The sequence below is a fragment of the Parambassis ranga genome, chromosome 14 (assembly GCF_900634625.1).
Source record: "Parambassis ranga chromosome 14, fParRan2.1, whole genome shotgun sequence".
NCBI classification, from domain to species: domain Eukaryota; kingdom Metazoa; phylum Chordata; class Actinopteri; family Ambassidae; genus Parambassis; species Parambassis ranga.
The window spans coordinates 11304416-11324837 of NC_041034.1; the positions used below are offsets into that span (position 1 = coordinate 11304416).

The window sequence follows — 20422 nt, forward strand, 5'->3', positions numbered from 1 at the left end:
ATTCATTTACCAAATAAAGTCATATATTTTACCACAAGTTGTAATAACAATTGTGTAAAATTCAATATTATCATCATATTTACACATAATAATAATAATAATAGGCTATAGGTAATAATAAGATTAATCACACAGACCCACACACACTTGTGTGTATTATTTGACAGCCCATTCCTTTAAAATATTATAAAAATGCAAACACAAATTCTACAAAAATAACTCTTTAGATCTGTTGTTATTTAAAGAGTAACTGGAAAAACACGTCCTGTCTGCTGCTGTAGGAAAAGATGCACAATCATGCTGCGTTCGAGGGGTTCGTGCTCGGAGCAGGATGCTGCCTCGCACATGCGCGTTGGAGCGTAGTTTCGTCACATGACGCAGTGATGTACGCTCCGCCCCTCGCGCCTGGGCTTTGTAAAGGGTCACGTTGCGTTGCAGCAGTGAAACAGGAGACCGCTCCGCATCCTCCGCAAGCCGCTCACCTTCTCTCTGCCCGCACAGACATCCATCAGCAGGTAAGAAAAGAACATGTTCCTCACACTCTTAACATGTTACTGAACACACCAATGATGATGGCGGTTATGAATTTGATGATAGGGATGTGGTGCTTTTCTACAAAACCCTAAAGCTAACCTCATCTTCCTCGTTCGTTAGCTAGCCAAAAGTAAAGCAGCAATAAATAACTACCAGTGTCTTTCATTCAGACATCCCGTTTTAAAAGAAAGCTATTGCTCTATTTGACTGTATTTAAACGTCTCTTTAAAGTTACGCAATTCAGCTCATCGCCGAAATACGCAACAGGAAGGGCGTAAAATGATGACCTTCAAGGATGGAAGTGGAGGAAAAGAGTCTGTCTGTGGCTTTTTCCTTCACGTCGGCACACCTGCCTATTTCACATGTTCTCAGTTGTGTAGGTTTATGTCAGAAATGCGGATGGCAGCTGTGGTGAGTAATGAGAGAAGAGGTAGTCGTGAGGTTCGTTTCCTGTCAGTGTGTATCTGAGCTACAGCACGTAGACCTCTGATGCGACGGGAGGCGGGGCTGACGGAGGAGACACTGTACAAGCGTGTATTTACGTAAAAAGCATCACATAGGCTGATTTGTAACCTCAAACGTTAGAACCACCAAGAGTCAGTAAATCAAAAGTAAATCCAATGTTAAAATGATTTTAAATTAAAATGTAAATATTTCCTTTTATTATTTCTTAATTCTTTATAGTTAAACTGAAGATCATTATTAATAATATTAAAAAAACCATCATTGTTGTTGATGATTCTCTATTGATCATATTTGTTCACAGTTATAAAAACAAGGGCCACGCCTCATATATATAAATCAGAGTAAATGTCAAAAGCAAACAGAGATTACATCATATATTCCTAATTCTATTCCTGTAATAAAATCTGTTCCTTCTATGAATGATATGGTTACCCTAAAAAATATCCATATTGCCATCCTAATTGAAAATAATAAGAGACTTTATTTTGTTTTCAACCTTTCTTTGAACTGAAACACATGCAGCTTTGACATCTGCTCCTGTATCAGTGAGCTGCATGGGTAACAGTGCTCCTGCTAGTGCTGCTGGATCCAGGTCTGAAGAGAGAAGCACTCCAGATACAGGGACGTGCATCAGTGCCAAGGCCACAGGCCCGTCTGGTAACAAACTGCAGCACAGCGAGCAGGCTTATTACTTTTGACTAGTGCTGCCCTGCAGGAGCCATTTTACCTCCTTGAAGCTAATACAGCTTGCAATAACGTGGAGAAGGAGGCAACAAATAGATCCTGTTTTCTCTTTGCGTTCCCTCATCCTCACCCTACATGCTTACCATTATTATATTATCGCAATATATGTTAACGCAGTCCCTCCCCTCAGCCTCATGAATGCTAGGCAATATAGTATCCAAGCTTCAATAATAATAGTTCATTGCTTGCAGCAATGCTTAAAAACAGCTGCAGCATGATTGCTATAGGTAGAGATACATATGTCATTTAATTGTGATTTCTGACTGCACCTTGGGCTGGTCATTGTTATGGTGAAAGACTGAAGCCTCAGACAACTAATGTCTAGTTTTCCAACAACCAACAGGTGTACTAGGTTATCCCATCAGCTAAGTATTTGTACAGTATTATATCTGACTGAATTTTAATGTGATTAACATAGTTTTTAATGTCAATGCATCAGTAGTAATCTACACTGTGATTATTGTGGGCTGCATGTCACTCAAGATACTATCATTATTGTCTCACATCTTCTAAAGTTTAAAGTGGTTCTTTGTGACGCAGCAAGCAGTTGGCTGCTGCCTCTGATGTCGCACTGCAGAAATTGTGTTTGTCTTGTTGAGGCAAACATCTGTGCAACAGGCTGGAGTGAAAATCAGACTTCTCTTAGCTGCCACTCTGTCATGTCGTTGTAAAACTTACAATTTAATCCTGTGTAAAAACTGCATTTTAACCAAACCAAAAATGTACTGCTGGAAGTTTCAATGCTGCATTTGCTAAATCATGCTGCAGTAACCTTAAGTCTGTCTGGAAAATAACCATCAGCAGTGGTTTTGTTGGATCATAGCATCCCAGGGTTGTTGCTTCTAATATATCAAAGTGACATCTCTGCAGTCGTCTGTGCTTGGCAAAAAGATAGCATTATTTAAAGTTTGCCACTAAATCTTGTAAAATTTGTACATTGCAGCACTGCTTGCCAGTAAAACAATCAATTAGTTGTAGCTGAAAGCTCCTCTGTTCACTTGATTGGATCTGTGTTATGGCTCCCACTACCACATTAAGCCAAGTGTGATAAACTCCCTTTTTTAGCTTGTCACATCTGTGGTGCTCAAGCCTGCAGCATGATAATTAAGAGTGGCACAAACTGGAGCTCCATGTTGTCCTTGTTCTTCCTATGGGTAGAGAGTGTTTCTTGGGGACACATAAATTTCAGATACTAAAATGGAAACACTAACATCAGTGTGTATCCTGTTATGGCCATAGAGTTTGACTCTCACTTTATAGTGACAGACACCTCATTTATTTTCAGTAGTCTAAACACAACACAGGCAGTGCATTTAAAGCAGTTAAACCACGATCCCTTCAGAGTGCACAGGGGAACTTTCCAGTTGGATTGGTAAAACAGATAAATAATTACCTTTGACAAGTCAAATAGGTTGCCGAACACAAGAAAGTCCCATAGTGGCACCAACATCTGTGACTAACACAGCAAACCACAAGAAGTTGCAGCTAATATGTCATACCATCATTCAAAAGCATCCCCTCTATCAGTATCAAGACATTTTCCATGGCTGCATTATGAGTAGTGTGTTTCTACCTGCTGGATCACTGTCCTGCCTTACTGGCACACTTACAGAAACTGAGCTTTCATTATGAGTCATGTGCTTTTCCTACAATCAAAATGTCTGCTGGGGAAAAAAAGAGGATTTGACCTTGTCCACTCACCCATTTTAGGAGTTAAAAGTGTGAGTTTTGTGCACAGTATATGAATATTTATTTTTGTAATAAGGTAAGTATAAATTATAAACAAGTGTGTTCCCACCAAACTTGCCCACAGACAGCAGACCTTAAAGGACAATGCACATATATAAACTGTACAAATGTATAATGTAATATCTAAAACATTACTAGAGTGTAGTCTATATCAAAATGACTAAACTAACTTCCCATTGTGTGTCATGTAGTTTCATAAGACCTCATGTTGCTTTTGCAAATTATTTAGCAATGTTTCTTCAGCAGAAGTCTGACCAGATTAGCACTATTGCTATTGAAGGATGCAGGTACAAATGATAGCAGGTATTTGCTTAGCATGACTTTCTGTAAGGCAAACAGTGGAGCAGAGCTGACCACACACACATAGTGAAGTCCTACAAACCATGGGTTTGCTATTATCAGTTGTAAATACTTCTTCTCTGTGTTATTCTCCTGGTCTAAGTGGGTCCTCAGGGGGACATATTATACCCTGCAGGCCTGGCCTCTTTAATTTCATCAGCCCATGAAATTTTAGTGTAGACAGCAAGCTGTGTGTAACTTCTGTTGTAGTAACCACACAGCGTTTTTATTGAGAGGCCTGCGTGCGCTCTAGAGGTCATTATCTCATAGCTGTAAGCTGAGGATTAACACTGAGGGTACAGGGTATGTCAGGCAGTGTCCTATCACAGCAAACAGTCATACAGTTTGTGGTTGAGCTGGGCTTAACCTCCTAATAATGTTTTATATTTCGTTTGCATTACATCGCACAGTTTGTACACTTTATACTAACCAAAACTTTTCAGGTTGTGGTATAATATATGGTAAATGTAGCCAGCTGTTTTTACTCAGTTTTTTGCATAGATATCAATGCAGAGCTAACCTCATAGCTTCTAACCATCAGATTCATCCATTACTGTGGAAAATAGCAGTGCAGACAAAGGTAGGAGTGGCACATCAATCTGTGCAGTCAACTAGAAACTCAAGTCACATCCTGTTCCCTGGCACATGCTGCATTAGTGGGAGTGATGCATTCAAGGGATGTGTGAGAATGGGAATTTACAAATCCTGCAATCTGAGTCACACAGCTAGATGGAGTTACCTATTCATGGCCCAAGTCATGTATCTATCAGGGCAAAGAAGTAACGTGCATGTGTTAGTCTATAATCAGAGATGAAGGCAGAGTGTTGCTGAGGAGAGAGAAACGGGCCGTGCTGCATCCAGTCCTGCAGCTATAATGAGGACTGGCAGCACAGCCTATAGGAGTGCTGTTACATAACATCCCCCTCTCTGTCTGCTGTGATTCAAAATGGGTGGGGAGGGGGAGGGGTTACGTAACCGCTTATTTACGGCAGAGTGAGGAAGGGAATAGGGAAGGAAATAATCTGGTTTGAAGGCCTGTGTGTGCAGGTTAGCACGTCGTGACAGCATGACTGCTGCCACAAACACTTTGTATTTGACTGAAACCAGATGACATGTTAAAGAGAATATTTTCCTTTTGAGTTAATGCAGTCATAAAAATCCATAAACAGTACGAAGGTGAGCGAGGAAGCTTTATTTGGTTCTAGATGACATTCATGCTGTGACCTTTCTTACTGAAAATATATTTATCTACCCAAGAGGCAGGAAGCTGCTCACAGACTTGGCTTTTATTACATCTCACACACATGCTGTGTCCTTGGATCCTGTGACTTTAGGTGCCATCTTGTAGGAATATTGACATTTTCACCCACCCCCCTGAATTTCCTCTCGAGGATCAATAAAGTATCTGTCTATCTAGGCAGCCATGTTGTGTAGACAATAGAGGGACATTAAATGAGGCCAGTTCTGGGCAGTCATCCAGGTTGACTCTTTGTAAAAAAAAAAAAAAAAAAAAATTCACTAAAAAAATTTCTTTCTTTCAGCCACCATGACTCACCAGTATCCTGCACTAACCCCTGAGCAGAAAAAGGAGCTGCATGACATCGCTCTGAGGATAGTGGCTCCAGGGAAAGGCATCCTCGCAGCCGATGAGTCCACTGGTATTTCTGTTTTTTTTACTTTTAGTAAGAAAACAAAATGTGAATTATATCAACAAGGTCACATACAATCACAAAACATACAGGCCTGTTAGGACAATTAAAAATCAATATTGTTTAGGTAGAGGAAAACATCTGATCTGTAAGAGGAAGCAAAAACAGAAAGTGATAGGAATGTTGATAAAGCTCCAGGACTAATTTAGGATTTAACCTGGTTAGATTAGGAAAATAACGTGGTATAGTTGATAGATGAGCACATAATTAGTGACATATTTCATATTTCACAATGTCTTTCAAAGGACAGACTCTAGAACCAGGACAAATTGTCCTTCAGCTAGATAGTTTGCTTATACCACAGGAGTCTTAAAATGACTGTAGGGCAGCTACCTACACATAATACCCATAATAGGTTTAAGCAATCTTTTGCTCCTCTATAATTACTCCAATAGGGTTATATTAAGATCTTGAGACTAGTTTGAGTCAGTGTGTGTGAATTAATGTGCTGTCTGGATGTGTGTGTTTTCAGGCAGCATGGCGAAACGTTTGAACCCCATCGGGGTTGAGAACACAGAGGAGAACAGGCGTCGCTACCGCCAGCTCCTCTTCACAGCTGACCAGCGCATCGACAGCTGTATCGGAGGCGTCATCTTCTTCCATGAAACCCTCTACCAGAACACAGATGATGGCACTTCCTTCGCCAAGCTCATCAAAGACCGCGGCATCGTTGTTGGCATCAAGGTGGGCAGTGCAGGCTTTTTTGTTTTTTTGTATCTCCCCTTCTATTGACTGCATAGAAGGCTGTTTGTTTACATGTGTTGTCAGTTTCACTCTCCTAAAACATTAGAGCTGGAGTGAGGAAAGCTCATTTTACTACAGCCAAGTATTTCACTTTAGCAGGCAGAAAAACACTCAGCATTAACCTGGCAAATGTTGAAAGGCCCCTATGAAAACACTGACTTGCTGTCACCATGATACACAATACCTCCAAAAACAACAGCTGATGTTGTGAGAACAAACTGGGCTGAAAGGATGCAGGTTCACTAAAAAGTGTTTCTGTCTTTACAGGTGGATAAAGGTGTTGTGCCCCTTGCTGGAACAAATGGAGAGACCACCACTCAAGGTATGAAGCATAAGCAGCACACATTACAAAAACCTCACATTCATTACAAAAGGCCTTGCAGTGATGCTGAGGTATGTGTCTGTGTGGGAACATAGGTCTGGATGGGCTCTCTGAACGCTGTGCACAGTACAAGAAAGATGGTGCAGACTTTGCCAAGTGGCGTTCTGTGCTGAAGATCAGCGACACCACGCCATCTGAGCTGGCCATCTTTGAGAACGCTAATGTTCTGGCACGATATGCTAGCATCTGCCAGCAGGTTGGTGTAACAATATGGAGGATGTTTTTTACCACTGGGCATCATAGCAAATATTGTGTCAAAAGAAATGGAAGGTTTAATTGTATATTTTTTTAAAATGCCTCTTAGAACGGCATTGTTCCTATTGTGGAGCCTGAGATCCTTCCTGATGGAGAGCATGACCTGCAGCGCTGCCAGTACGTCACTGAGAAGGTAATGTGGAGAAAAATGTCGTCACTTCCTGTAAAGTCTGTATTTCAGTTCATGTCAGTGACAATACTCATCCTGCTGCCAGGTCCTAGCTGCAGTGTACAAGGCTCTGTCTGACCACCACGTGTACCTGGAGGGAACACTGCTGAAACCCAACATGGTCACAGCTGGACACTCCTGCCCCACCAAGTACAGCAGTGAGGAAATTGCCATGGCTACCGTCACTGCTCTGCGCCGCACCGTGCCTCCAGCTGTCCCAGGTCAGACATTGATACAAGAAACAAAAATGAAGGATTTATTTTCACACTTTGATCCAACCTCTTGTATCAGAGTTGAAGATGTTGTATAAAATGTATGTTTTATTGTTTTCCTAGGAGTGACATTCCTGTCAGGTGGCCAGTCTGAGGAAGAGGCTAGCGTTAACCTTAATGCTATTAACAACTGCCCGTTGGCCAGGCCCTGGGCCCTGACTTTCTCCTATGGCCGCGCCCTGCAGGCGTCCGCCCTCGGTGCCTGGAGAGGAGAACTGAACAATGAGAAGGCTGCCACTGAGGAGTTCATCAAGCGTGCTGAGGTCAGACAAAATAAAAAGAAACACCAACACAAGAAACCTAGAGGCTCTCCATGCTGTTTTATTCATAACACCTTTTCTGTCCTCTACAGGCAAATGGTCTGGCTGCTCTTGGCAAATATGAGTCTTCTGGAACTGGCGGTGCTGCAGGGAAATCTCTCTACGTGGCTAATCATGCCTACTAAACATAAAACTGCCACATTCAACTGTGGCCTAGTCATATAGTCTTATATCTGCTCTGCTATTTCCCTCTCACTCCTTCATCAATCACAGGCCTGTGCTGTCTACTGTACTTTAGAGATATCATTTATTAAATTTAAATTATTAGGTATATATATTTAAAATCTAATGTGAAATTACAATACTAAAGGGAACAGGCTTGTTTTATTTTTTGATCAAACAAATCAAATCAGACTTTAAACAGAATTTATGACTGAAGTGTAAAAGAGTTTTATTTCATTCGAAGCTGTTGTTGTGATCATAAAATTTGGAGGCTGGAAAATGTCCACAACAGATCAAGATAATCCATCAGTGTTAATTTTATGTCTCTTCTTAAGCCTTCACATCAGGTGCTTTCTCCCATTCCTTCATCACACAAATCTTGAACCAAGAGGCCAGATAAGCATGTGAGTGTCAGTGTTTCGCTTTTGTCAGAAAACATTGTTGAAACGCTATACTAACATCCGCACTGACAGCTGTGGGACCAGCCAATTATTAGTGGCATCAGTACATCCATTAGAGGACCAAAGTAACAATTGATCCATTGAGGAAAAACATGGGAGTGACTTTCAGACAGCTGTAGCTCCGGCAGTGATCAGTAGACACACCGTAGTGTGATACACCACTACACACCAGGGTTCATCCTAACCTTTTCTGTTCTTCACTATTATTCATTTCTTGTGTCTGTTCTCTGTATAACATTAGCTTTAAATTACATGCAGTAATAAATGTATTCAGTTGTGTGAAGGTGTCAATATTATGTGATGCTTGTGTGTCACCTCCCCCTGATTCCCCCTGCCTGCCACACAGAAAGATCAGATGAGTTTCAATTGACGGTACATATAAGACGGACCAATCCGTGAGGTTAGCAGAGGGGAAACAGTCACTGCTGTGTTGGAATACTGTGATGTTTGTGATGTTAACTTTGTTCTTGAAACACTTGGTGTGTCAAATAGTGGAGAAAAATAAACTAAAATGAACATTAAGAGGTATCTTTGTGTCATTCTTGATCCTGTGCTCTTGAATAATACATTATATGACCTTATATTACAGTAGAAATGGGAAACTGAAATTATATTACAGTAGAAATGGGAAACTGAAATATTTTATTTATGTGGGCCATTTTTAAACACATTTATTTCTATATTTTATTTAAACATTGCAGGTAATATGTAAAGTCTTAAGTTAATGTATGCTTCTTAAACAGAATGTTCTATTGTGTGATTTTTTTTAAATACATCTTTCATTTGTAGTATGTATTGCTGTAAATAAAATGTTTTATTGTATATAAGATACAGCTAGTCTACTTTCAGCTGCAATGATGAAAGCCACCACAGGGGGCACTAGTGTCCTCAAATTCCTCACATTGTGTGTGTGCGTTTAATATCAGCACCGCGTGTGCCGACAGTACATTTTCCCTTTACTGCTTCTCAAACATACTTCCTGTCATCGCTTGCTTGATACAGTCAGGCAGACGTGTTTCAGAATTTTTATTTAACTGAATTAATGCCGATCACGATTGTGTTTCCTGGCCACCACAGCAGGAATCTCCGGATTTCTTAACCATTAGTCACGTGATTTGAGACAGGATGTAGGGACTGATCGAGCGCACCCATTCATTCCATTGACAGAAATGGCTACCACGGAAGTTGGTGAGTAGATTAATAACTGATTTCTGTGCAAGTGATTAATTTAATTCAAATGGCAGTATGTACCTCAGTTTGCTGCAATTTTGGAGAACATTTAACACAACTGTTGCGACCCCAGCACGTAGCAGTTTTTTATCTCCTTGTTATATCCCTCAGAAGCTTAGAGCTAGCCGCAAGCTAGCTAGCTAGCCACAGTTTCAGTGATGATGCTCAAAGCAGGAACACCTGCCTTTTGCCATTTTGTTAATTAGCTTATTCATGACGTGGTTATGCCCCATCGCTGTAACAAAAAACGTATCAAAAATATTATATTAGTCAAATGAGAGTGGAGTGCAACATGACAACAGAAGTCCTGATGTAACGACATAATAACACACTGTCAATCTGTGTTGGTGTGTCTCTCAGAGCGTAGACGAGGCCAGCTTGCTGCTCTGTCCATAGCAGCAGTGGTCATCATCATTGGTGTCCCCTTGTGGTGGCGAACAACTGAGACATACCGTGCATGGTTGCCTGTCAGTCAGATAACAGAGCTGGCTAAACTGCAGGTTTGATTATTGCAACCATTAATAACACATGTCATTATTTGTGGTCAGTCTCTCCTCCATTTTTTATGTCCTCTGTGTGCTTCTTTCTGTACAGTTACAGTTAAGTGCTGATGTAGAAGTTGTGTTTGCACGTGGCACTGTGACACCAGAACAGCAGAAGAAGGTCCCACTGACACAGACGCGGGATGAAGAACGAGCAGTAGATGGTGACGTACTAATGCTTTATTAATTATGCTGTGATTACAACTGTGGTCTGTAATGTAGTTTTTGTCTCACATTGTTTTGGTTCTAGAGGATACATCTTTGAGGTACAGGTATGAGACGAAGTACCGCACAGCTACAATCATGGAAGAGGATGCCCTGAACCAGCCCACTGCTGCAGGTGAGCTAGTTGTCAACAAAAGTCTATATGAAAGTGGATGTGGCCTGTTGGTCTGTAAAGTGAAGCCAGGTGTGCTAGTGGTCATGAGAAACATGGCCTGAATTCTAATTTTTGGGGAAGTAATTTTTCTGTATTGCTCTTGCTCTTCTTTAGAGGCTGATCTATCTTTGCACATGCTCAGTGAGAGTCCATGTGGTTCTTTAGTTGTATATGTGATTCCAGAGACGTCTTTGCTGTTGCCTGAGGTAAATGTCATTTCATTTTTCTACATTGTTTTATTTGCAATTAATTTAATGTTTTTTTCATTTGTGTTTGTACTGTATGTTCATGCATTACTTTTTAAGTCTATGAATTTGTTATAGGTATTGCACAGCTTTAAACAAAATGGCTTATTTGCTGTATTATGGATAAGTATAAGATAATATCAGCAGAATACTGACACGCACCTTTATGGCTTTCAGGATGTAAATGTGTATATCGGTCAGCGACGCACAGCCTTGCTGCGTATTGGTACTCAGATGAGAGTAGGTAAAACATTAGAGCAACTGCAGGCTCATCTGGAGCCTCGGATCAACCAGGTGCTGCAGGTGATGTCTTTCAGCCATGCTGACATCACTGCTGCCCTCAGCGACAGAGTCCGTTTCAGCCCTGGCAACAAAGAGGGCATCGCTGACAGCATGAGAGCCTTCAAATCCAGCCCAGGTAGGTCCTTGCAGCTTAGACATACAGACTTATTTCTATTCCAGTCTTTATGTGATTCATCACTTTAATGTCTGCTTATCTTTATGTTTTCTTTAGGATATGAGATAACATTCAGTCTACTGAATCCAGACCCAAAGTCACACCGCCTACACTGGGACATAGAGGGTGCTGTGCAGATGTACATCCAACCTTTGCTTGCAAAACTGTCACCTGTGGCTAATTTCAGCATTGATTCTCAGGTACTTTATGTGTATGTTTGTTTTCATGTACAGCATAAAAAGACTCTCAGCTGCTGTATGTTAACATACATCTTGTTTTCACAGACATTAAACTATGCCATGCTCGGTGTCAATCCACGCTTTGACAACAGCCGAGGTGCCTACATACTCAACGCTGATAGCCTTGCACATGTCATCAATCCTGTGGAGGCCAGATTAGGTAAAAACATTTTTTGCAAAAGGTTCATGTTTATCTAGTTCTGATAGACTTACTTGTGACTGTTTTTTATGTACTCCAGGTTCTAATGCTGCATCTTCCAACCCAGTGTTGAACTTTCTTCTGTACGTCCCAGATGCGCATCATTCACCCCTTCACATTCATGATCACAAAAAACAGGAAGTTCCCTCTAATGCGTTTCACTCTCCACGGTGGGGTGGAATTATGGTAAGATAATCGGTGCCAACACTGAGTGAGAGTGATTCTCAATACTGTGGTTCTAAAAAATATGAATTTGTTGTGTTGGTTGCTGTATCTAATGTTTGTCTTCTATAGGTTTATAATGTCAATGGCTTCTATGGCACAGAGGCAGAGTTTCCCGCTGACATCAACATCAACATGTCCAAAGTCATGGGAGTGTTTCTCGCACAGCTTCGGTAAATGTTATTACCTTAGTATTACAGTGTTGTTTTTGTTCTGTTAACACAAGGCAACTCTTCTGTTTTGTGTTCTGTCAGACTGTTGCTTGGTGTGCAGTCATCCAGCCCACCCCCTGGCTTCCTGGTGGCACCATGCGGGAGTACGGGGATTGCTGATTGGGAGTTGGACCGCCTAATGTGGAGTCGTAGTGTAGAAAATGTTGCTACAGCAACTACCACCATTACCTCTCTGGCACAGCTACTGGACCAGATTGGCAACATCGTGATCAATGACAATATTGCCGAACAGGTAAAATGATATCAGAGCAGTACAAAATCTTTGTGGGTTATTCTGACTGGTTATGTGTAACTAACCTGTTTGTTACTGCTGTCACAGGTGTCCAGTGCTGTCTCCTCTCTTCAGCTCGCTGTGGCCGAACTGGAAGCTGGTAACCTCGGCTTTGCTTTACAGTACAGTAAAGAGGCAATCTTGGCTTCAGAGAAAGCATTCTTTGACCCTTCACTTCTCCACCTGCTCTATTTTCCTGATGACCAGAAGTTTGCTATCTATATCCCACTCTTTCTTCCCATGTGTGTGCCTATTTTGTTGTCATTGCTCAAAATCGGGTCTGAGGCTAGACAGAAACGCAGAGAAAAGCAAGCCAAAAAGGACTGAGAGAAAGAAAAGAAGATGATGAACTCATTTTTATTTTGTGGCCTTGATATGTAAGTACAAAGGTATGCATGAAGAAAGGCTCATTTGAAGCAGTGAGGTGTGTGGCGTATGGATTTTTTTTATTTTTTAGATTTTAAAGAATGATCGCTGCATTTGTCTGACACTGTACTATTAAAAAGCTTAAATTGTTGTGAATGTGTACAAGTTTTGTATATGAATTGTTCTTTTATTAAGTTATTATGAAATAAAACCTGAAATTTTAACCTCTGTTTTGGCCTTTTTTGATAAGCAAGAATAACAAAAACATTTTGTTATTGGTACCTCACAAACTAAAGCACTGATTATATCAAGTGTAAATGCATTTGTAATGTAAACATCTGGAGACAATGTTTTTAAGACAATACTGTGATTGCTTTGTGAGCAGCTCTTCTCAAGGCCAAGAATCAAGTTTTCAAGTTTTACTACAGGTTGTAATATTTGGTTCCACTAGGTGGCGGTGCGTGCACCTTTAACGCTAGTAACAAATAGTTTATAACACCACCGAAGAAGAACAAAGTGTCTACGTAGCCTGCAGCTTGAAACTTTTAGCTGCTACGAAACTCCGTTTAATCTTCTATTAAGACAACAAGTTAAACATTTAGCGTATAAGCCTTATATTTAGTTTTCTACTTTAGCTTTACACCTGCTAACCAGTTTGCTTACCGTACTTTTACCAGCAATATCTTAGCTTCGTTTTCGCTAACATGTCTAGCGGTGTCGTTCGAGGACCAGCGGGGACCAACGACTGTCGGATATACGTGGGCAATCTCCCCCCAGATATCCGTTCAAAGGACGTGGAAGATTTATTTTACAAATACGGATCTATTCGTGATATTGATCTAAAAAACCGCAGAGGAGGACCGCCGTTTGCCTTTGTGCAGTTCGAGGACCCGAGGTGAGCTGCGGTGCTTCGCCACGTTTCACCGTTATCTCAGTAGTTCCAAAACATACACTATCAGCGCTTACGCTGAGTCGCAGTTTAATATGCTATCTTTTTTATTTTGTCGAAATGTATCATATTAAAAGGATACGTTTGTTTATCGAGGTCTATTGTAAGCAGCAGTAGTTGGTAGCCTCACTGATATAGTGAGCCAATTACAAATAAATATTAGGTGCAAATTAAAAGGAAGGTATTTTGACCCTGTATGTCAGATAGTAAACCAGAGAGAGAAAGGTTAATTGCTAACTGTAAACAAATACAATATGTAAGGGACAAAGAATGCATGTGGTTTCAGTGTAATGCTTAGAATATGTAGCATTGACATTCAGACAAATGTGTGCCTCTTTGTCTGTATGATATTAGTTCGATTGTCTGTTTTATTTGAGTTAAGGTGATTGTTAAATGTTGGATATTACAGGGATGCTGAGGATGCCGTTTATGGACGTGATGGTTATGACTATGACGGCTACAGACTGCGTGTTGAGTTTCCTAGAAGTGGAAGGGGAGCAATGGGACCCCCAAGGGGAAGATATGGCCCCCCATCCCGACGCTCTGACAACAGGGTTGTTGTGTCAGGTGATTAACATGATTATGTCTGCAGGTTTTCTTATCTTTTGTGTTGAGCCTTTAATTTGATATATAGATCTTTTCTTTCCTGGCAGGTCTTCCATCCAGTGGGAGCTGGCAGGACCTGAAGGATCACATGCGAGAGGCAGGTGATGTATGTTATGCTGATGTATTCCGTGATGGCACCGGAGTGGTGGAGTTTGTACGCAAAGAAGACATGACCTACGCTGTCCGTAAATTGGATAACACCAAGTTTCGCTCTCATGAGGTACGTAAAGGATCCTAGCATTAGGCTAGCTTAATCAGGAATGGCTCTGGAGCTTCATTTTGGACTTGAAATGAAGCTGGAAATGAAGAAAGCAGGAGTCAGAGTGGAAATGACTAGCAGTAAGTGAATTCCAAACTGTGGCTGTTTAATAGTTCTGGCTATGCCTTTCACGCAAGTATGTTCTTCTATGCTGTGTCTATTGTGTCTATTTAATCATGGGTTGTTATCAGGCTGTATAAGCAGATCTTTATTTGACATACTCTTTTCAATTCATGACATTTCTGAGTTGTCAAGCTTCACAAACACCTTAACTAACATTAAAAGTGTCTGATAAAAGCCCTATAAACAAAGCTAAGAAAATCTGTAGGCATAGCCAGAATAAACTGTAATATAGATGTTTCGTGCAAGGCGGTTGTATGCTTTAAAAAGGACTGGTTTACAGGCTGGTGTCACTATTTATTGACACCTGAGTTACATGTGTGTATGTTTTGTGTTTAGGGAGAGACGGCCTACATTCGTGTGAAGATGGATGGTCCACGGAGCCCCAGCTATGGTCGCTCTCGCTCACATAGCCGCAGTCGAAGCCGTAGCAAGAGTGGTTCTCGCAGCTACTCCCCACGTCGCAGCAGAGGGTCTCCACGTTACTCTCCCCGGCGTTCTCGCTCCCGTTCTCGCACCTAGATTTACGTGACCTGAACTTGATGTACCTCAGAGCCGTCACTTAACAAATCCTGCATACTCACAAAGGATCATCTCATGAGTCATCAGTGTATGCTGTCATGATGTGTGCCTTCTTCCACCTTAACTGCTTTTTGTTGAAGTTTTATTTTTGTTTTCATTTTTGCAGCCTAGAGTGTGATCTGTACACACAACCCAGCGACTTCCTTCTTACCATTCTTAGAAACATTATGATTTTGCTCTCCATCTTCCCCTCATCTCCATATTATTCTTCTTCTGATTTTTCTTGTTTGATGCTTTATGTTTTCTTTCATTTGCAAAGATATTAACTTCTTTTCAAACATATACTACTGTCCTTTGACTTTCTTGTGTGTCTCTCTGTAGAGTTCAGAGGAACAGGATAGGATGGAAACAGAGGAAACAGTTCATATTAGGATAAACAGGAGGAGGAGGAGTCAAAAATGGCACCAATGGTATGATGGCTGTGCCTTGTCAACTGTGAAATCTGCATTATAAGGCTGATTTTTTTTTTTTTTTTGCAGTTGCACAGTAGAGTGCCATTGTTGAATGTTTTCAATAGTAACAAGTTCTTTATTTTACTTTGTATTTGCAGACACTAAGCTTGGTTTTGCTCCCCCCCCCCCTTCATCTCTTAGTATCCAAAGTAAATCTTTGTATTTTGGGCTTAAATATATAGATGCTGCCCCTTGTTTTTCTCAGTAAACTCCATGGTAGCTACATATTTTTAAACATTTCTTGAAATATTTCTATTCTCCTGAAGGTGTGATTCTAACTCGCCTCCTTCTCTTTGGTTCTGCTGGTATTCTGAAGGTTTGGACTGGGCACTTTGTCTCCCCATTCCGGAGCTGGATCAGGATTCAGGATCAGATCAGGAATTAGGATTAGGCTTCAGGATGGATACGTGGAGCACGTCCTGGCCCTGTCCACATAACTCCCTCAAACCCGGAAACGTTGTGGTGACATAGACAAACCAAATTGGCTTTTAAATTTTCCCCCCAATTAAGCGTGGAACCTCAGTTACTGATGGCACAGCAATTAGATTTTGAGATTCTTATTTTTTTAAGTATTAAAAAAAAAGAAGAGAAAAGCTTGGATCAAATCCAGGAGGAGGGCTGGGAGGTGCAGGATGGATCCACACGCGTAAGGAGAGCGGTAAATAGTGGGAAAACATTAATATTGGAGGAGGGAGGGACGAGGGAGATGTGGGAGGCGGCAAGGGATTGTGACCTTATTGTGGTTTGTATCTATTTTCTTAGGTCTAAATGTGGCTGATTTCCTTAAATATAATTTACGGTATTTCACAGCATGCTCCCTTTTAATAAAAACTTTAATTTGGAATGAAAAGTTGTTTTGGTTTTTGTTTCTGACTCAATGTGGGGCTTTGCCACAAAAACACACAATATTTGTACCTGTGCACAGTTTTAAAAGGACTGACATCTACTTGTAATTTATGTCAGATAGTGTTAGTTTTCTTGCTATTTAAACTGGCGTTTATTTATTTGTTTTATATATAAATAAACAAAATATATACTCTTTCAGTTCATTGTGACGGGGCTGCGTGGCTCCGTACATCGTAAAATCTGGCTGCGCTATTGGTCACAGCTGTATATACGTGATGACGCAACCTTATTAATGCGTCACGGGGCTAACGACACTTGTTAGCTTTTGACAACATGGCTGCTTATATTAGCAGTGTATATTGAACTCATAGCAAACACTTGCACACCACTGCTTTTCTCGGTAACGTTACCGTTAGAAATCACAGTTTGGTCCTGCTTGCATGAGCATGTCTGGCGGAGGTGTGATTAGAGGACCGGCGGGGAGTAACGACTGTCGGATATACGTAGGGAATCTCCCTCCTGACATCCGCAGCAAAGACGTCGAGGACGTGTTTTACAAATACGGGTCTATTCGGGATATTGATCTGAAAAACCGAAGAGGAGGACCGCCCTTCGCCTTCGTGGAGTTTGAAGACCCGAGGTGAGCTGCAGATACTTTTTATTTTTTTATTTTACTTTGCTATTTTAACAGCACTTGTTCACGTTAAGGCGTATTTTATGTGGCAGCATTTATAGCACGAATGAATTATAAAACGAGTTTTTTGTTCGAAAGTTTTCGGTATGTGTTTGTCTACAAATGCTCCAAGTTGGTGTCAACTACTGCACAACTAGCACAATAATTTCTGAGGAAACAACGCCATTGTGAATATAAAAGCAAAATGTTTTTATCTATTGTAGTTGTTAACATGCACAGCAGTGTGTGTATGTGTGTGTGTGTGTGTGTGTCATAATTGAAAATCATTAGTGAATGGAGACGCATGGCGTGTTGTTTCAGCACCATGGAGAGAGGCACTGATTTAAATTGCACTCTTTGAAAGCTTTAATTCTATCCAAGTAACCCAAGTGTGCATCTTTGTAACCAGTAATCATTACAGTGATAATAATATGTATAATGATAGCTTATAAGTATTTTCAATACGTTCTGTTTTTGAGGGTGTAAGTGTCTGTGTCACCCTGCAGGGATGCAGAAGATGCTGTTTATGGACGTGATGGTTATGACTACGATGGCTACCGCCTGCGCGTTGAGTTCCCTCGAAGTGGACGTGGGGGTGGCAGGGGAGGAGGTGGTGGATCTTTGGGAAACTCAAGGGGAAGGTACGGCCCCCCGTCACGGCGCTCCGAGAACAGGGTTATAGTCTCAGGTAGGAGCTGCTTACCTCGGTACTGTTATCCTGACTGTGTGGAGTGTGTTTCATCTCAGGCCCCTGTTTTTTTCTGGCAGGTCTTCCACCCAGTGGGAGCTGGCAGGACCTGAAGGATCACATGCGAGAGGCAGGTGATGTATGTTATGCTGATGTGTACCGTGATGGCACCGGAGTGGTGGAGTTTGTACGCAAAGAAGACATGACCTACGCTGTCCGTAAATTGGATAACACCAAGTTTCGCTCTCATGAGGTAGGTCAGGGTCACAGCAATGAATAGATCTGGGGATAGATTTTGGAATTGAACTCTTTGTTGAAGGTAAGTCCTGAAGAGAAATATGGAGCATGGCAACTACAAATGCTTTGTCATGAACTGATGAAGGGCAGATAATGCTGCTTAACAACTGCAGGAAAAGCAACTGGTGTCCCATTCCTACTTGTTGGTTTGTGTGTTTAGGGAGAGACGGCCTACATTCGTGTGAAGATGGACGGTCCTCGCAGCCCCAGCTATGATCGCTCGCAGTCTCGTAGCCGCAGTCGGAGCAGGAGTAAGAGTGGCTCCCGGAGCTACTCTCCACATCGCAGCAGAGGATCTCCGCGTTACTCTCCACGGCACTCCCGTTCCCGCTCCCGCACCTAGAATTTAAGTCAACTAGGAGTCATGGAGAGGATCGACTTCACAGAACAAATACTGTGCCCACTGTCTTAATTTACTTAACATTTCAGCAGACTCTTGTTTGAAGAGATGGGCTGAACTCCCCTGGTTTGTGTATGATGGTCTACCCTTCTCTGTCTCCTTTTTTTTGTCCCCCTTGTGTGTACGCCTCCTCTTTTACTTCCAAAGTGTGTGTGGATGTATGCGTTATGTTGTAGCAGTTATTTTGGAAGTGGTGTTTATGTATTTTTGCATTTATTCCTTTGACCTTCTTGTGTGTCTCTCTGTAGAGTTCAGAGGAACAGGATAGGATGGAAACAGAGGAAACAGTTCATATTAGGATAAACAGGAGGAGGAGGAGTCAAATATGGCACCAATGGTATGATGGCTGTGAAAGGCCTCTGTGTCTGACATCAACATAAGACTTTTTATGCAAATATATACCCCTGAGCTGAGTACTGTGGTCAACTTGACATCGGTGTTTCTGCTTTTGTGAAAATTACTGCTAGTTTTTTGGGCTTGATATAGATACTGTTCCTTGTTTTTCTTAAAGTAAAATTCCTGGTAGCTGCACTTATTTACTATTCTTTAAATATTTCCTGAAGGTGTGATTCTAACTCCTTCTCTTTGGTTCTGCTGGTATTCTGAAGGTTTTGGACTGGGCTCATTGTCCCCCTGTTCCGGAGCCGGATTCAGGATCAGATCAGGATTTTAGGATTAGGCTTCCAGATGGAAACAAGGAGCATGGGAGCATGGGAGCATTTTACCGGGAGAGGATCCCGACCCCGGCTCTGTCCACAAAACGCCATCAAACTGGAAACATTTTAGACAAATATGCAAATTTAATTGGCCTTCAAAAAGTCAAAGGGAAATATTATAACGCCATGTGTGGCAACCTGACGAGTGATCCTTCTTTATTGTTTTATTAAGCTTGGATCAAAACCAAAAGGAGGGCTGGGAGGTGCAGGATGGATCCACACACGTAAGGAGAGTGGTAAATAGTGGGTTAACATTAACACAGGTTATCGTTTCTCTGAGGTGGGTCTTTGTCTGCAGAATGTGTGTTTGGACTTTGAAGCATTGTTGTCTTCAATAAAGGTGAACTTACAGTTTCAAATCATTGTGCTTCAATGTTTTTGTATCTTGTACCCCCCCCCCCCCCTGAAAACTGCAAATCAAAGTATGGACTGTTTGAAAGGATAAATGTTCTGTACCGTAGGTATGTAAATACTATGTGTGCATCTACATAGTGTAGAGAAACATGCTCACAGGACATATTGCAGTTGTCAATAAACAGTCCTCATTTCACGTCCTTCACTGTCAACACATCTCGAGGTTTGTCCAGTCATAGCTCCAGGTTTGTCAATGGGTTTATTGATCCTGCTCGCACCTCTCACTGATGCTGCTCCCTTAGCAGAGCACAGCAGAGTAGGTGGCTCTCATCATAGCAGCTTGGAGGAAGGATCACTTTGAAGCATGTTGATGTTTTCCAGACATCTTGATGATTATGTCTGTGAACCGGTGTAGCAGGCCTGGAGGCCCCATATGTTATTACGATGCATTGAAATTTAGTTTAATCTGACTGCCTGTTTTCAGGATTAAATTATCTCAAAATAAATTCAGTGACAGAATACTTTATGCTAGTTTTTCTTTTTTTCAAATGGGTTATTGGAAAGCTCGCTGTTCCTTTCATTATGTCCTATAACTTATGTCGGAATGTGCTGCAAACTCGTCGGTAATCAATACTATCGATCAAACGATCGATCACGCCCTCCGAGGTAGGGAGGGGTGGAGTGGGTGAAAACGGTGCATTCTGGGTGGAAATAAGATGCGGGCACTGTCCGCAAGTAAAAAACCCGGTGGGCAGGGTGCGAGCGTCAGTCAGACCAATCACAAAGCGGAGG

The 20422-nt window shown here is 41.5% G+C and overlaps 4 protein-coding genes across 6 annotated transcripts; all 4 read left to right on the forward strand.

Moving 5' to 3' along the window:
• Positions 1 to 383: 383 nt before the first annotated feature.
• On the forward strand, positions 384 to 8827 carry aldocb (aldolase C, fructose-bisphosphate, b). The gene is made up of 9 exons (XM_028420937.1): positions 384 to 515; positions 5373 to 5489; positions 6013 to 6224; positions 6552 to 6606; positions 6702 to 6862; positions 6971 to 7054; positions 7137 to 7311; positions 7426 to 7625; positions 7715 to 8827. The coding sequence occupies exons 2-9, from the start codon at positions 5378 to 5380 to the stop codon at positions 7805 to 7807; spliced, it is 1092 nt and encodes a 363-aa protein (XP_028276738.1). The 5' UTR covers positions 384 to 515; positions 5373 to 5377; the 3' UTR covers positions 7808 to 8827.
• Positions 8828 to 9392: 565 nt separating this feature from the next.
• pigs (phosphatidylinositol glycan anchor biosynthesis, class S) lies at positions 9393 to 12912 on the forward strand. The gene is made up of 12 exons (XM_028421527.1): positions 9393 to 9493; positions 9896 to 10035; positions 10130 to 10241; positions 10328 to 10417; positions 10571 to 10662; positions 10879 to 11119; positions 11216 to 11358; positions 11443 to 11557; positions 11637 to 11782; positions 11891 to 11991; positions 12073 to 12283; positions 12371 to 12912. Exons 1-12 carry the CDS (start codon positions 9475 to 9477, stop codon positions 12647 to 12649), a joined length of 1689 nt encoding a protein of 562 aa, XP_028277328.1. The 5' UTR covers positions 9393 to 9474; the 3' UTR covers positions 12650 to 12912.
• Positions 12913 to 13197: 285 nt separating this feature from the next.
• LOC114445800 (serine/arginine-rich splicing factor 1B-like) lies at positions 13198 to 16490 on the forward strand. Of its 3 annotated transcripts, XR_003671708.1 has the most exons (6): positions 13198 to 13583; positions 14047 to 14204; positions 14291 to 14463; positions 14962 to 15232; positions 15526 to 15614; positions 15973 to 16489. XR_003671708.1 is itself a non-coding variant. In XM_028421023.1 (4 exons), exons 1-4 carry the CDS (start codon positions 13393 to 13395, stop codon positions 15142 to 15144), a joined length of 705 nt encoding a protein of 234 aa, XP_028276824.1. In that variant the 5' UTR covers positions 13198 to 13392; the 3' UTR covers positions 15145 to 16490. The 3 variants fall into 3 exon arrangements, 1 of the variants encoding a protein (XP_028276824.1); XR_003671707.1 differs by having other exon boundaries at positions 14962 to 15614; XM_028421023.1 differs by having other exon boundaries at positions 14962 to 16490.
• Positions 16491 to 16826: 336 nt separating this feature from the next.
• Positions 16827 to 18802, forward strand: LOC114445799 (serine/arginine-rich splicing factor 1). The gene is made up of 4 exons (XM_028421022.1): positions 16827 to 17142; positions 17682 to 17863; positions 17944 to 18116; positions 18321 to 18802. The coding sequence occupies exons 1-4, from the start codon at positions 16943 to 16945 to the stop codon at positions 18501 to 18503; spliced, it is 738 nt and encodes a 245-aa protein (XP_028276823.1). The 5' UTR covers positions 16827 to 16942; the 3' UTR covers positions 18504 to 18802.
• Positions 18803 to 20422: the final 1620 nt, after the last annotated feature.

Coding starts and splice junctions, on each gene's coding strand:
- LOC114445800 (XM_028421023.1), top strand. CDS start 13,393: ATGTCTAGCGGTGTCGTTCGAGGACCAGCGGGGACCAACGACTGTCGG. Junction 13,584..14,046: donor GTGCAGTTCGAGGACCCGAG/GTGAGCTGCGGT, acceptor TGGATATTACAG/GGATGCTGAGGATGCCGTTT. Junction 14,464..14,961: donor CCAAGTTTCGCTCTCATGAG/GTACGTAAAGGA, acceptor TTTTGTGTTTAG/GGAGAGACGGCCTACATTCG.
- aldocb (XM_028420937.1), top strand. CDS start 5,378: ATGACTCACCAGTATCCTGCACTAACCCCTGAGCAGAAAAAGGAGCTG. Junction 7,312..7,425: donor CGTGCCTCCAGCTGTCCCAG/GTCAGACATTGA, acceptor TTGTTTTCCTAG/GAGTGACATTCCTGTCAGGT. Junction 7,626..7,714: donor AGTTCATCAAGCGTGCTGAG/GTCAGACAAAAT, acceptor TGTCCTCTACAG/GCAAATGGTCTGGCTGCTCT.
- LOC114445799 (XM_028421022.1), top strand. CDS start 16,943: ATGAGCATGTCTGGCGGAGGTGTGATTAGAGGACCGGCGGGGAGTAAC. Junction 17,864..17,943: donor GAACAGGGTTATAGTCTCAG/GTAGGAGCTGCT, acceptor TTTTTCTGGCAG/GTCTTCCACCCAGTGGGAGC. Junction 18,117..18,320: donor CCAAGTTTCGCTCTCATGAG/GTAGGTCAGGGT, acceptor TTGTGTGTTTAG/GGAGAGACGGCCTACATTCG.
- pigs (XM_028421527.1), top strand. Junction 11,120..11,215: donor AGCCTTCAAATCCAGCCCAG/GTAGGTCCTTGC, acceptor TGTTTTCTTTAG/GATATGAGATAACATTCAGT. Junction 11,359..11,442: donor ATTTCAGCATTGATTCTCAG/GTACTTTATGTG, acceptor TTGTTTTCACAG/ACATTAAACTATGCCATGCT.